This window comes from Chinchilla lanigera, unplaced genomic scaffold (assembly GCF_000276665.1).
Source record: "Chinchilla lanigera isolate Chin_1 unplaced genomic scaffold, ChiLan1.0 scaffold00068, whole genome shotgun sequence".
Taxonomy (NCBI): domain Eukaryota; kingdom Metazoa; phylum Chordata; class Mammalia; order Rodentia; family Chinchillidae; genus Chinchilla; species Chinchilla lanigera.
In genome coordinates, this window is record NW_004955469.1 from 8,658,091 (window position 1) to 8,671,972 (window position 13,882).

Sequence of the window (13,882 nt, forward strand, 5' to 3'; positions counted from 1 at the left end):
AGAGAGACTCTGGCACTAGCTAGAACCCCCCTGCCCACTGGAAGAAGCCCCACTACCACCACCTTTGCATCCCTGGCTGCCCCAGGTCCCCTAGTGGGTGTCTAGGTCCCGAGGCAGCCCCAGGGCCCACACACATGCTGAGGACAGGAGTGCACTTGTGTGCACATGGGGGTATGGTTTCCTGGAAATGTGCACGTGCACATGGGGGTGAGGGGTGAGGGTACAGGGGTAGGAAAAACAGGCTCTGGCACAGACACGTTCTCCCTTATTTCACCATTTTAGGGTTCTACTTTTCACTTCAGGACCCCAGCGGCCCCCACTCGTTCTCATTCTTTGGCCTTGTCCATTTCCACAGCCACTGCAAGCCCCAGCTTCCTGCCCTTCGAGGTTCTCTCTGCCTCTGCCCCAGAGCAAGGTGTCACCAAGGAGGGGCCGTGTAGTCACTGGCTGAGCGACTGCATGCCCTCCCCAACCTTGGAGTCTCTCCTTTAGCACCCCCCGACAGTGGGGCATCACTCCGGGGCCCAGCCTGTTCCAGACAGAAAGGAAGAACTCACTGCACAATGACAAACTCCAATCACTATTCCGCCGAGGTCCAGATGACGAATAGCGAAGTCTGACAGCACCATGATTTGTTAAGCTGACATCGCCTCTCTCGGTGTTGTACAAATTTTAATTAAAATCTCAGGAGTGATTTGAGAGTCCTTTTATTGTGCACCTCTGGGCTCTGCCAGGCTTCTCATAACAGAGACAAGGGCCCCACCAGTCCCTAAAGCATTGGAAGGTGGGGAGCGAGCTGACAGCTCCTGCAGGTTCAACTAGCTCTGGTGACTCCCTGTCAGCCCACCACCCCAACCGTTCCACCGGAGGGGAGACAGGCCCTGGGAAGAGGGTGCACAGGGACACACCACAGAAAGGTCAGGGTGTGTGTGCATGTGTGTCCCTCCTGTGTGGATGGAAAGTAGGATTAAGGTGGGGAGAAGGTATGAGAATTTGAGTCACTGCTTTATTTGGTGGGAAACTCTGGCTCAGAGAGAGTTGGTTAAGTCAAGGGAGAGACAAGGAGAGGGTATCAACAGCCAAAGTACCAACGTCCTCTCTTCCACTCACACCTGGAGGTGGAAGAAGGCAGGTTGGGAGGACAGTAGTCCCCTGGCATCAAGCTTGTTCTTCCTTACTGGCTTCTCAAGGGAGAACCCGAGAAAATCCTCAGTCCCTCCAGAAAAGCCCTCACGCACGGAGGCTGCCTGAGCCTGAGGGCTGAGGAGGGCTGAGCAAATGGCCAGAGCGGGCACCTGGCTTCCTCAAGACCCTGAAGGCCCTGTAGGTACCCCAACCTTTGCACTTGTCCAGTTTGGGGCACAAAAGGTGGTAGCAGAGCCTAGCCGATGCAGGGCTGCTACGGTGAGGGGTCCAGGGCAGGTCAAAGGCTGAGGCTCAGTAAGGGACCTGGGCAGGACTGGAAGCTGATGGGCAGTACCAGGGGCAGCTGCCAGCGGAGGCCACCATCTTCCAGCTGTGAACCCTGGGGCGAGTCCCAGCCTTCTCTGCCCCTCTCCCGGTGCACCATCCTACCCTGGGCCTAAGGCGGTCAGGGCAGGTGTGTGCGAGTAGCGTTGGGAAACCAAGTTCTGCTGAACTCTGCCTGGAGGTCGTGGCCTCTCTGAGTGAGGCTGCCAGTGACCAAGCCCAGCAGAGGGCCTGCCTCACCCCACCGATTCAGCCCCTGAATCAAAGTCCCTGTGAGGCCGCCCTCCCAACTCCTGGACTTACCCTCAGGGCTGGCAGGGAGCTGACCTGGTCCATGGTCAGTGTGGCCTCCTTGTAGGACTTGCCCGCGGGGCAGAGCTTCAGGAAAGTGTCGTGGATGCTGAGGAGAGAGGTGCGGAAGGTACAATGGCTACGTGCGTCATTGCAAACTCCCCTCTGTGTGTCTCTTGGAGGGAAGGGACCAAGAGGATGGATCAACATAGAAAAGGCAGCAACGCATCTTTCCACCCTTCTAGAGACACCCATGAACCCATCCAAGTGCCTGGCAGATCCTGGGGAAGGCAAGGAGCAGCCAGGCACGAGGAAGGGTGAGTGACTGTGTCCTGTCACTGGCAACACTCCTCATCATATTTCTGTCACTTGTAAATCCAGCCCTTAGGTACAGATAGAGATGCCAGGGTCTCCCTTGTGTGCCTATCTGCCCAGCCCTATTCTCAGTACTTGCTGGGCATCAGCTGGCAGCTACCAAACCACACAGCCACACTCGCCTACTAGGCAGCAAGCCGTTCCAGCAGACTACAGCACTAAAGAATTTTCCAACGGTCCCCAACATCCGTCTGTCCATAGGGCCACCTTGCCAGCCTAGGGCACTTTGTAAGTGACAGGCAGAGGATGAAATGGCTATACGATCTCTGAGAGAAAAAGGACAGGAGAGATGTTGGTGGATAGTCCGTTTCTATCTGGGGTGACAGGTCCCAAGAACAAGGTGCCTGCGGATGAAAAGAAAAGCAAGAAAAACAAGAGAGGCAAAATTCTGGGATCAGGGGGCTTGCAGCCTCTTGGACTGAAGCCTTGGTTACCATCCTCCTTAGCCTTTTATTGGGATAAAAACAAAAAGCAGCAACAACCGGGTGTACATGACTGTAATCCCAGCACTCGGGAGGCTGAGGCAGGAGGATCTTTGCAAATTTGAGACCAGCCTGCACTACAAAGTGGGCTCAAGGCCAACCTGAACTGCACAGAGAGACCCTGTCTCAAAAAGACAAAAAAAAAAAAAAAAATGCAGTAACAGGGCAAATGGGAGGAATAATTAACAAGATTGGCAAGGACAATACAACTCAGTTATTGCAAGGATGAGACATGACTTAGTTAGCCATCATGTTATCATTCCTTCAGGCGTATCTCAGCAAGGCATCTAGTGTTGTCCCAACGGCTTTCCACAGGGACACAGGTCTTGCTATCATTTCCTTTTACACCAGTGCTTTTGCTAGACTTCTTCTAGAGTCAAACAATCATATGGCTTGGTCAGGCCCAAAGTCCCAAATAGGTAATACATTGAAAGATAAACTAAAGAATGTCCTTCTCCACAGAGAGAACTCTGCCCCAGGCCAAGAGAGGATGATTCTTCGTCATCTGTCCCTCTCACTCCACCCTGGGCTCAGGGCTCTGCTCACCAGCGAGCTCTTGGCTCTGTAGGACCAGCAACCAAGACAGTGGCAGGAGAGGAAGCAGTGGTGATCTGGGACCCAGGAGCCCTGGACACTGAATCCTGCGCTGCTCTGGCAGGATTGTGTGACCTCAGCAATTCAGCATTTCTGAACCTGAGTTTCAATGTCTGGTTAAGGGCAATCAGTACCCCTTGGAGGGCCGTGGTGAGTTTCGGGTGAAGAAGAGGAAGGGCCATGAGTGTGTATATGTGTATTAGTAGGGTAACCACAAGCTGGTTAAAACCACATTCTCTATAGTCAGACAGAGCTAAGTTCAAATGCTGACTCCATCACATAATACCTCTGAGACCTGGAGCAAGGTTCTGGACCCGCCTGAGTCTGCCTTTGCGGTGAGGCAATAAATCTCCCCTCCTCACACGTCTGTGGGGATGAATGAGGGGCATGAAATGTCAGCACAACACCAGCCGGGAATGTGGAGTCCTCTCTCTCTCTCTCTCTCTCTCCTGTACTCCAGGTGCCTACCCTTTCGGCTGTGCACACCCAAAGCTGGACTGTGACTGTGGAAACCTTCTGACCTGACCCAGGCCTGCCGTCTGCCTCCTTTCATAATTACTCTTCTGTCCTCTACTCCTTTCCTATTCCTCTCTTCTCTCCCATCAAATCTCTAATCTCAGCTGAGTGCTTTAGGGGGCAAGTTATCTGATCAAATTAACTCACTCAGGAGTGAGTGACTAACAGCCCCCTCACCACATGCCTAGGGTATGTGGTCTTATAAACTCAACTGAACTTCGGTGAGTGGCATTTAAGGACATGCGACCAAGAGAAGACTTTGGAGGGTGACTTTATGGCTAGAGATTCAAAGGTAGAGGAGGTACCCCAGGGCTCAACAGCAGGAGACCTCACAGCCACCTTGCGCTACCTTCCCATCACACATCTTGTCACAGCTTGCTGACATCTAAAGGATCTTCCTTGGATCCCAGCCACGGGAGAGTGGGAAGGAACAAGCTGTGATTCTGTTGCCTCCTGCCCTGCCCAGACCCCTGCTCTGAGTCCTGGAGGCTGATATCTGCTGGCTGTGCCTGGCTCCCTGGTTGTCTGGCTTTGTCTCTGTCCCTGTTATGGGGGCCCAGTGGATAGCTGCCCCAGCTGCAGGCCTCACCTAGGTGCCCCAGGCCTGGGCGTGGTGATGGCTGGTGACCTGATGTTCCCTCTGCCTCTGGAGAGTTCCTTCACCCTAACTCCTCTTCAGAGACCCCACCGGAGTCTCTTGTCTGCTGGGATGCTGACAGATGCAGCAAGCAGACCTATCTGGGTCCTTCCCTCTCTCACTGGCTGCGACCAGAGGGCTGAGAGTTCCAATCCTGACTGTCTGATGGGGAGGCAGAACTGCTCAAGCGGCTGCAGGCTGGCTTAGAGAGTGGCTGGCAAATGGGAGCTGGGGGAGAGCGTGGATATCCAGGAACAGCACCATGACCCTGATGGCCTCGGCCTGGTGAGGAACCCCAGACTGTCATTCAGGGTGAGTCTGGGCGGTAGCCAAAAATTGGGCTGTGGAATGGATTAGGAGAGACATTCTCCCGGAATATATTGGGGCAGGAGTGCCCAGCCTGGCCAATAGGAGGACAGGAACGCCACCCTCACTGCAGGTTGCAGAGGTCTCCAAGGTGCAGGAGCAGCAAGAGCAGTTGACCACAGCCAGAGGAGCATTTGTCACTGTCGTTGTTGGAACTGCTGGTGTAGGGGCATCATAAAAAACAGGCCAACTTTCAGTCAGTTTTAGTAATTTTTAAAAATTCCCTCTGGCAACAATGCACCCTTGAGGCCTATACCCAGGGCCACCACTCCCACTGTCCCTGCCACAGGTACTACCGGGGGTGCCTGCCGTGTGCTGCCCACCCTCAGGGAGGTCTCTCAATTTTCATGCCAATCTTACAAAGCTGAGACCAATGTCTTTTTTATAGATGAGGCAGCTGAAGGTCAAGAACATAAAATAACTTGCACAAAGTCACACGGCAGTAATGTTAAAGCCAGGGCCAAGGGCATCAAAGATCTTTCCCCGTGGGCCCAGAAAAAGGTGCGTGGGAGGTTCTCCAAGGGAATGGGAAGGGACACCCATGTGCCAGGCGCACTCCGGCTCATCACCTCCCTGAGTGTTCCCAACAAGCCCCGGTGGGAGAAGTTCAGAGGCGATCCTTCCTATGGGTGGGTAAACCGAGGCTCAGAGAGTTTACAGGGCATGCTGAAGGACACACAACTGGTAAACGACAGTGGAGGGCTGAACTCTAAAACAAGTTCTTCGGGCTGCGCTGCCCATCTCTAAAGGACGTGTGCTTCCCCCAAATGAGATCTACCGCCCCCAAGAATCGTCCTGGAGTGGGATGCTGTCTGGACTCCATGTCCCCCCACCCCGCAGCCTGGTGGCCCACAGATGAATGGTGAGGCATCTCAGTGCCACAAAGTGCTCTCCGCCCCAAATATGGATCAGCACTGTAAATGCAACTGAGTTAATCACTAATGGACTTGCAAGTCAAAGCCTCACACACTCAGCCTGCCAGCAGTCAGGCAGGCGCAGGCCTGGCCCCTTCCACACTTAGCCCCGAGACAGGCCGGGCTGTCTGCGCTTCTGAGGCCAGCTCAGACACTACCCCTCCCCTCGACCTTGGACCTGCCCAGCCCCCTCTCGAGCCTATTTGCCCTCTATAAGTGGTGAGTCTCAGTGACCTCACACATACCAGCTCCGCCTCCATTTAGGAATCCTCTGTTCTAGATTTCTATATGTCTCTCCAGCATCCTGTCCATACTCTTACCTCGGAGACCCTCTAGTTTAGTGGTTCTCAAATGAGTTCCCCCACTGGAATCACACAGGAAGTTTGTAAAAGGATCTGTGTCCCCTGCCCTCAGCCTCCAAGAGTCTTGTCCAAGGCCAGGGCAGGGCCCAGGCACCTATACTTTCCACTGGCTTCCCAGGGATTCTACCATACTTGCCAGGACCAGGACACGGGTGCAGTACAAGCCCCCCTTTGTCCTCCAGCCCCAGCCATGTGTCACACATGAGCTGCCCCTCCCAGATCTGGTGACCTAGCTTTGTGTCCTGATCCAAGACACAGATAAGAAGGCGAGAAAGTGTTGGACAGAGACACTTTCCCCGCAATGGATATCTCTGCCTGTTGGTCTCTAGGACACTTTTTTTTATTCATAGGGCTACACCCATGCAATTATATCATCATCTAGGCCACATTTCTGTCACATTTTTGGGAAATTGATTTCATGTTATCAGAGGTCACCAGGGAAAAGTGTTGGGCTTGTTCTGGCCCACCTTGGCCTTGGCAACCCAGGCTGGCTGCCCCTGCCCCCAACACCCAAGTCCCTCACCACCCCAGTCCAAGCTGTTCCCAACACTTTAAAGACAACACACCCACACAAGCTCCGATGCATTGGATACCCAGGTCACCTTCCAAATGCTAGCCTGTTTTCAGTGTGTGTACCTGTGTGTGTCCTTCCAGAGATATTCTCCTCCTGTGTGTGTCTACACGAACATCCCTCCTTTCCCAAAAATAGCAGCATCCTGTATATATCAGCCTAGTTTACTAAAGCAGTACAGTTAAATAGGTTAAAAACACAAGTACCATAAAACTGACAATTAACTCTTGGGTTTTTACTTATTATTTGTATAGTATTTCTAAATGCTATGCAGATGTTGCCATGTGTCAATATTTCTATTGTACATATTATCTTGTGATTTTCTCCTATAGAAAGAGGATTTATTTTTTTACTGTATGCTTCTTCTTTTCCCTATCCTCCCAATATATAAAACAATTCATCCGAATTGATATTATGATATTATATATGCATGATTCAAATGTTGCCCACAGCTGAATTTCCTAGGGCAGCATGATTCCACTTTCTTTCTTGAAAGGCTTTCAGTTTTTCCCATAGTTGATAATACATTTCATCTTTCTTTTGCTTAGGCTTCAGTGTATTGTCATGATTTCATCAACAAACTTTCTGCAGGGTTGTAAAGTTCTCCTCAATATGGTGATGATATCCAGATCTGCAGGTTCATTCACTGTGTTTTCTTGAAAGCATCACTCCTGGCACCCTGACCTCTTAATCCTAATCTGGAAAACTGTTTTCCAGGCCTACTGACCTCTGTCATCCTTGTAAGTTGTTTTGCCTTCTTCTGTGTTGAAACACTTTTTTTGTCTGGATCCTGTGTCTCTTTTCTTGTTTTATTTTCCCGTTTTAACACAGCACATCTTTCAAAAGCTTTCTCAGAGAAAGTCCATAAGCAATCAGTAGCTGAATTTGCACATCAAAAAATAGTGTTATTCCACCTTCAGGCTTTATTGAGAGTTCAGCTAGGACTCGATTCTAGATTGGAAAGTTTTCCTTAGAATTTTGAAGGTGTTTAGCCACTGTCTTCCAATATATGCCCAAAGCTATCTTGATTTCTGATTTACTGTGCATAATCCATGTTTTTCTCTTTGGAAGCCTTTAGGAACTTTTCGTTATCTCTGACCTCCTCTGATGTCACGATGCCATGATTTAGGGTGTAGACAGTGTCTCCGATCCCTTTCTTGGCTTACCCAGCATCACTTGCTTTTGAATCAGGCTGACCACGAGGCTTTTCAGACTGGCTGTGCAGCGGCCCCCTGGGTCTTCGTTGTGTCCGGCACCCCTGAGTCAGCAGCTGCTCTGGAGCTAGCTCTCCCCAGAGGGTAAGCTGTCTGTGCTGGGGTGGGCTAGTGCTGCCAAGTGTGTGGCAGAGTAGCGAAGGAATCACACACAACTTCCACTCTACTTTTCTATTTTCACCTGACCCTGCATCCTGCATTCTGAGGTTCCTGACCTTTTCTAGGTTCTTGACTCCATCCTCCAACTCCTGCAGGGAATTTCTTTTCAGCTTTCTGCTCAGTTAAGTCTGTGTCATGTGACTATCTGCTTTGCACTTTTCGAATTTCTGTTGATCTTTCTCATCTGCTGTCATCTCTTGTGTCCTTTTTATCCTTAGGGATTTCTTCCTTTTAGAAAAATTTCTCTCCTTTCCTTCTAGTAGAGGAAGCAGAGATAGAAGATGCTGTGTTTTTTCATGTTGACTGGAAGCTCCCTGTACTTGGCTCTCTTAATTTAATCGTGTACCTTGGAAATGGCTCCATTTCAACATCACACAGCTCCACCTCTGTCTGTGGGAGCATCAGCATGGGCCCTCTTGTGCAACTGGAATGGCCAGGTCAAAAGTTCTTCCCCTTCTAAACCAGAACATTACGCATCTCCAGCCTTTGCTGGCCCTTGTCCATTCCACAGAGCTCTTCACAGCTGTTCCACATCTTCATCTGCTCCCCAGCTGGGCCTGGTGTCTCACCTTGGGGGCTTCTCTGGTATCACCATGATCTTGGAGTTTCAGTCCCTCCTGTGTTTGTTTCATCTGCCTTATAAAGGTGTCCAGTATGGAGGTCCAGAAGCATAACAGGGCTGGAGCCACTCTGCCTTCTGCTCTGTCTTCCTCATGCAGGGACTCCGCACCCCAGCTCCTACCCTACTCCTGTTCTCCACCGCTCCTGGGTAGGTCCCTCATGCTCAGGACAGAGCTGTCAGAAGGCGTGGCTGAAAGAGCTTTGGAGAATCCTGTTGGAGAGGTTTGAACTGAAGGGGGTATTCCTGGGCAACACTGCACTTTTCTCCAAGAAGGATACCTTGATGGGGATGGGAACAGGCTGGAAATCCCTTCTGCACAGAGAACTCCTCAAGGCCTGGATGGACATCTCAGGATGGATGAGTCCCTAAAGGGACTTGTTTCCAAGGACACCTTTCTCAGAAGACCAATACAGAGCAAAAGAAAACAGAGGGACAACTTCAAGGCAGAAAGCCTGGATGCCTCCCATCTTCTCTCTCCCACTCCTTGGGTCCTCACCATTAGCACCACGGGGAACCCTAGGACCCAAAGGTACCATTCAAAAGCCCTTGGTGTGGAAGGAGGGTGGCTGGTTATGCTCTACTGCCTAGAGAACAAACTGGTGCCACCCTAGGAAGGATAATCTCTTCATACCTACCAACTTTGCCTGCAGTTCTAAGGCTGGAATTTCTCCAATGGATTTATACTCACCTATTGGACAAGCATCCTGTGCATAAATGTTTAATATAGCATTATTTGTATAAATAAAAGCCATAAACCACTTAAGTGCCCACAGCAGGGGGTTGGTAATGAATTATGATTTATCCACATCACAGAATGATCCATAGCCATTAAAAAAAGAATGAGGATGATCTCTGGGTGCTTTGTGTAAAACTGGCCAGGCAAACTTTTTTTTAAAAGGTGCAAAACAGCATGAATGGGATGAATGTTACAGGATGTGTGGGTAAACTGTTGAAGGTTGTGTGTGTGGGTCTGTGCATAGAAAATTCTTCTGGGAGCCTGGATGATAAAGTAGCAATGAACAGGGTGGATCCAGAGATGACAGAGGACAGACTGTGGAGACAATGGTTGTTCATTTGGAATTTTAATCCTCTCTGAATTTTCTAACCATGTTTACATGTTATTTCATTTCATTTTATTTTTATTTATGCATTATTTTTTAGAAACTATCAATGGGGTTATATGGGTAATAGGACATGGGTCATTCGGGGTATTGTCATATTTTTCTATTTTTTAAAAAGTGAGAACATTATTTCTTTGTTTTGTTGGTTTTTTTTTTTGGTTTTTCTCCGGTACCGGGAACCGAACTCACGACCTTGCGCTTGCCAGGCAGGCGCTTTTGCCGCTGAGCTAAATCCCCAGCCCCGAGAACATTATTTCTAAGAGAAAAATCACACAGCCCCATGACTACCCCTGATCTCCATAGATCCCTGTGACCTAACTATCCCTCTTTCCCCTTTGTAGCTGGAGAATCTCATGCCTGTGGGCTCCAGGCAGGATGTGGTATCTGCGGAGGGTTAGTCCAGGCAGAAATGAAGAGGGGAACGAAAGGGATTCAGGTCAGAGTCCTCCCTCTTCCCCAGAAAAGTCTGGATGAGCTCATTTATTTATCTAACAGGCTTTGTTGGGCACCAGGCTCAGATCAAGGACACCACACCTCTCATCCCATCCTGGACGGGGCATCCGTGGCACCTCCGTGCTGGAGGACAGTTATCATTGGCCAGGAGCCTTCCCTGCCTGTGTAAGAACAGGGCTGAGACTGCTCACCGCAGCCCCACTGCCTCCATGCTACCTGGCACATTGAGAGAGGCCTGGGCAGGCAGGAAGGAGACAGGCCAGGCTGAGTATTTTCAAGGTATCAAAGTTCATCCAGCCAGTAAGTAAATGGACAAAATGGGCTTCAGCCCTACTTTCCCTGAGTCCTTTTCTCCTTGTTCCAAGGAAGAAGCCCTACCAGCTCCATGATTCTACAGAGAAACAAGCCTTACCCTTAGCCAGGTGTGGTAGTGCATGACTGTAATCCCAGTAACTCTAGGAGGCCAAGACAGAAAGATTAAAAGTCCAAACCCAGCCTGAGCAACTTAGAGAAACCATGTCTCAAATAAAAAGTAAAGAAAAAAGATTGGGGTCCTGAGTTCAATCCCTAGTACAAAAAAAAAGGAAAGGAAGGAGGGAGGGGGAGGGGAGGGGGGAAAGGAATGAGAAAGGAAGAAAAAGGAGGAGGGGGGAGGGAGAAAGGAAGAGAAAAAGATGAAAGGAGGAGGGAAGGGGAAGAGAGAAGGAGGAGAAGAAAAGGAAGGAGGGAAAGAAGAAATAAGAAGGAAGAGGGGGAGAAGGAAGAGAAGAAAGAGGAAGAAGAGGAGAGGAAGAAGAAAGGGAGGGAAGGGAGGGAGGAAAGAAAAGAGGGCAGATTTGAGGTAGCAGCTAAAGGCAGAGCAATCTGAGGCTTCCTTCACCTCCAGGGGTGCTGCCTGTCCCAGCTGCAGCCCCAAGGCTGGTGGCTCTGAGAAGGGACACAGAGCAGAGTGAGGCTCAATGAGGGCATGAACTAGCCCACAGGGAAAGAAAAGGGGTCCCCGTCCCTCTACTCACCACAGAATTTCATTTCTGGTCAGGAAGGTCAAGGCCTACAACAAATCAGAGAGGTGACTGCCACTCAATCCAGCCCTGCCCTGGCCCCTTGGGAGAGTCAGAGCGCTTCAGGGAAGGGGAGGAAAAAGCCCACTCTGGGGCTGGGGATTTAGCTCAGCGGCACACTGCCTGCCCTGGCAAGTGTAAGGTTGTGAGTTCGATTCCTGGTACCGGAAAAAAACCAAAAAACCCATTCTCTATTCCACAGCTGAGGAAGTGGAGACAGTAGTCCAAGGCAGCAGAGGCTGGAGGTGCAGACAAAGAAAAACATGGCCTCTTTCCTGCTCACAGACCTACAGTGGGGGTCGGCAACAAGACCGAAGCCCTGAGCTCTGGATCAGGACACAGTCTGGACCACATATAGCAGGTGGTTTGGCAAAGGTAAGAGCCACCCCCTGCCTAGCCTGGCAAACTCTAGCACCTTGGGTAAGAGTTCTCCCCTTCATCCCACCTGCCTTGGGAAGCTCCCAGCCCTGCTCACCCTGATCCACCCACCTGGTACTCCTCCAGGTCCTCCCAGTGCATCTGGTACCTCAAACACTGGCCCATGCCAACCCAGCCTTCCTTCTGCCAGCAGCAGAACCTGGGCCCCAGGGGCTCATCCAATGTTGCAACCAGTTCATCTGGTTGTCATGGTAACCCAGTTCCAACTTCTACCCCTGAGGTGGCAAAGAAACAAGTTCTTTGGTTCCTCAGCCTAAGACACATCACCCCCAAAACCACAAATGGAAAGATAGCCCAAAGCCAGCCTTGAGAATCACACTGTTGGCTTAGGAGTCACACAACCCAGCTGGCCTAGGCCAAGCTACTCAACTTGTATGTCTCAGTGTCTTCATCTGTATAGGGAGATGATAATCAGGATTGTCGTGAGGGTTGGTTGAGTCAATGCAGGTAACAATGCTGACACATAGTGTGTGCTCAATAAATGTTAGAACCAGGTCCCAAGTACTATGCCAGGGAAACAGAGGATAGACCTTAACCTCACAAGGTGGTCTAAATTAAGGCATAGAAAAGGACATTCCAGGCCACTGGTCAGGGTCCCCAAAGGAGGCATACTGAAATTAGGAAGAGTTTCTAACAAAGGGACACCACACAGAGGTGAGGTTGGGTGTTGTTAGGAAAACAGCCGGGACAGTGCAGCATCCTGAACTCCTAACAGAGCAGCCACCAGCCCTGACCCAACAACACATAACACTCTCCTCTTCCCCTGACCTCTGCAGGGGCAGGGCGGGGTCGAGCAGACCGCACAGTGGATCAGGAAAGACAGAGAAGATGCCGGAAGCACAGCCACCGGCATCATTGCTCAAGGGGGCACTGGAAGCCACTGACCTCTCCTCTCCCAGGGCTGTCCACATGCCGGTCCATATCAGATGGGGCTGGGCTCTTGGTCTAGGACGCATCCTTCCCACGCTTTCCTAAGTAAAGAGCCCAGGGCCTTCCCAATGTAGCTAATCCGTGTCTCTAGAAACGCAGCTGCACAGAGCCCAGAATCCTTTGTTTATTCCACAGATCCCAGTGTGATAGCTGCAGTGTGCAGGGGACTCTGCTCAGCCCTGGGACCTCAAAAAACGTATGCGCAACACACACACACACACACACACACACACACACACAACCTACCCCGTGTGTCCGCGCACACCTCAGGAGATGGAGGCTGATGTCATCAGAAGGAACAGTACAGAGTTCTGACTGCTGGATGGGAAGTCTTCATGAGGACCATGGTGTTTAAGTGGCTGTTAACATGGGATGGTTGATAGGCTGGGCTTCAAAAGATTGAATATCTGGCTGCATCCTTCCTTATGTAAAATCACTTTAAGTCTCAGCTTCCCTCATCTGTGAAATGGAACTAATAAATCCCTACTTTATGACAAGGGTAAAATAAAATGATGGAAGTAAAGCTCTGGTTTTGGCAAGATACTCAGTACCTATTGAGTAGCTGGTACTGAGATTGGGATGGTAACAAACGCCTGTAAGGCTAAGGTAGGAAGACCAAAAGTTTGAGCCCAGCCTAGGCAGCTTAGAGACTTAGAGACTTAACATCTATTTCAAAAAAAAAAAAAAAAAGGCTGGAGGTGTAACTCAATGCAAATGCTCTGGGTTCAATCACCAGTATTGGAAGAGAGAGAGACAGAGAGACAGAAAGAGACAGGGAGGGAGAGGAAGGGAGAGAGAGAGAGATTGAGAGTGAATGAAAAGAAAAACGTTGGGGCCTGGAAGTCAGCAGGCAAAGCCACAATTAAATCCCATCTTCTGTGAAATCCTTGATCTCCTACTGTCATGTTCTGGGCAGCTTCTATCTGCCAGGCGTGTCTGCCAAAGCAGGGTCTGTTCATACCCACAGCAGCTCCAGGAGGTGGGCAGAGTGTCCTAACTCCTTCTTTCTCGGGAAGGAGGAAGCTGGTGAGGTTGTGGTGCTGTTGAGGTGGGCGAGTTACAGGTCCAGGGATTCCCAAGCACGGGGTGGGGAAGCCGGGAAAGCCAGGGCACCTTTGAGATCACACCCTGGGAATCGGCCTCCTTCTCTTTCTCGCCTCACCTCCTGATTACATGAGGTGCAAGTGGCAGCCTGGCACCTGCTGGTTGTGTCTTTAACACTCAGCTGACACTTGCTAAAACAAGGACAACAAAAACAAACGAGAGAAGGGCCCTACACCTCAGAGCTTTGAGCTCCTGACTCCAC

At 50.5% G+C, this 13,882-nt stretch overlaps 1 protein-coding gene across 1 annotated transcript in view; it reads right to left on the reverse strand.

Annotated features, from left to right (window-relative positions):
- Positions 1 to 11,800, reverse strand: part of Cib4 (calcium and integrin binding family member 4) — a 65,025-nt gene extending 53,225 nt beyond the window's left edge. The window contains exons 1-3 of the mRNA XM_005400438.2: positions 11,698 to 11,800; positions 11,164 to 11,198; positions 1,774 to 1,870 (exon numbers count right to left, since the gene is read on the reverse strand). Coding sequence (XP_005400495.1) covers positions 1,774 to 1,870; positions 11,164 to 11,198; positions 11,698 to 11,751 — 186 coding nt within the window. The 5' untranslated portion in view covers positions 11,752 to 11,800. The remainder of the gene's footprint in view (positions 1 to 1,773; positions 1,871 to 11,163; positions 11,199 to 11,697) is intronic.
- Positions 11,801 to 13,882: the final 2,082 nt, after the last annotated feature.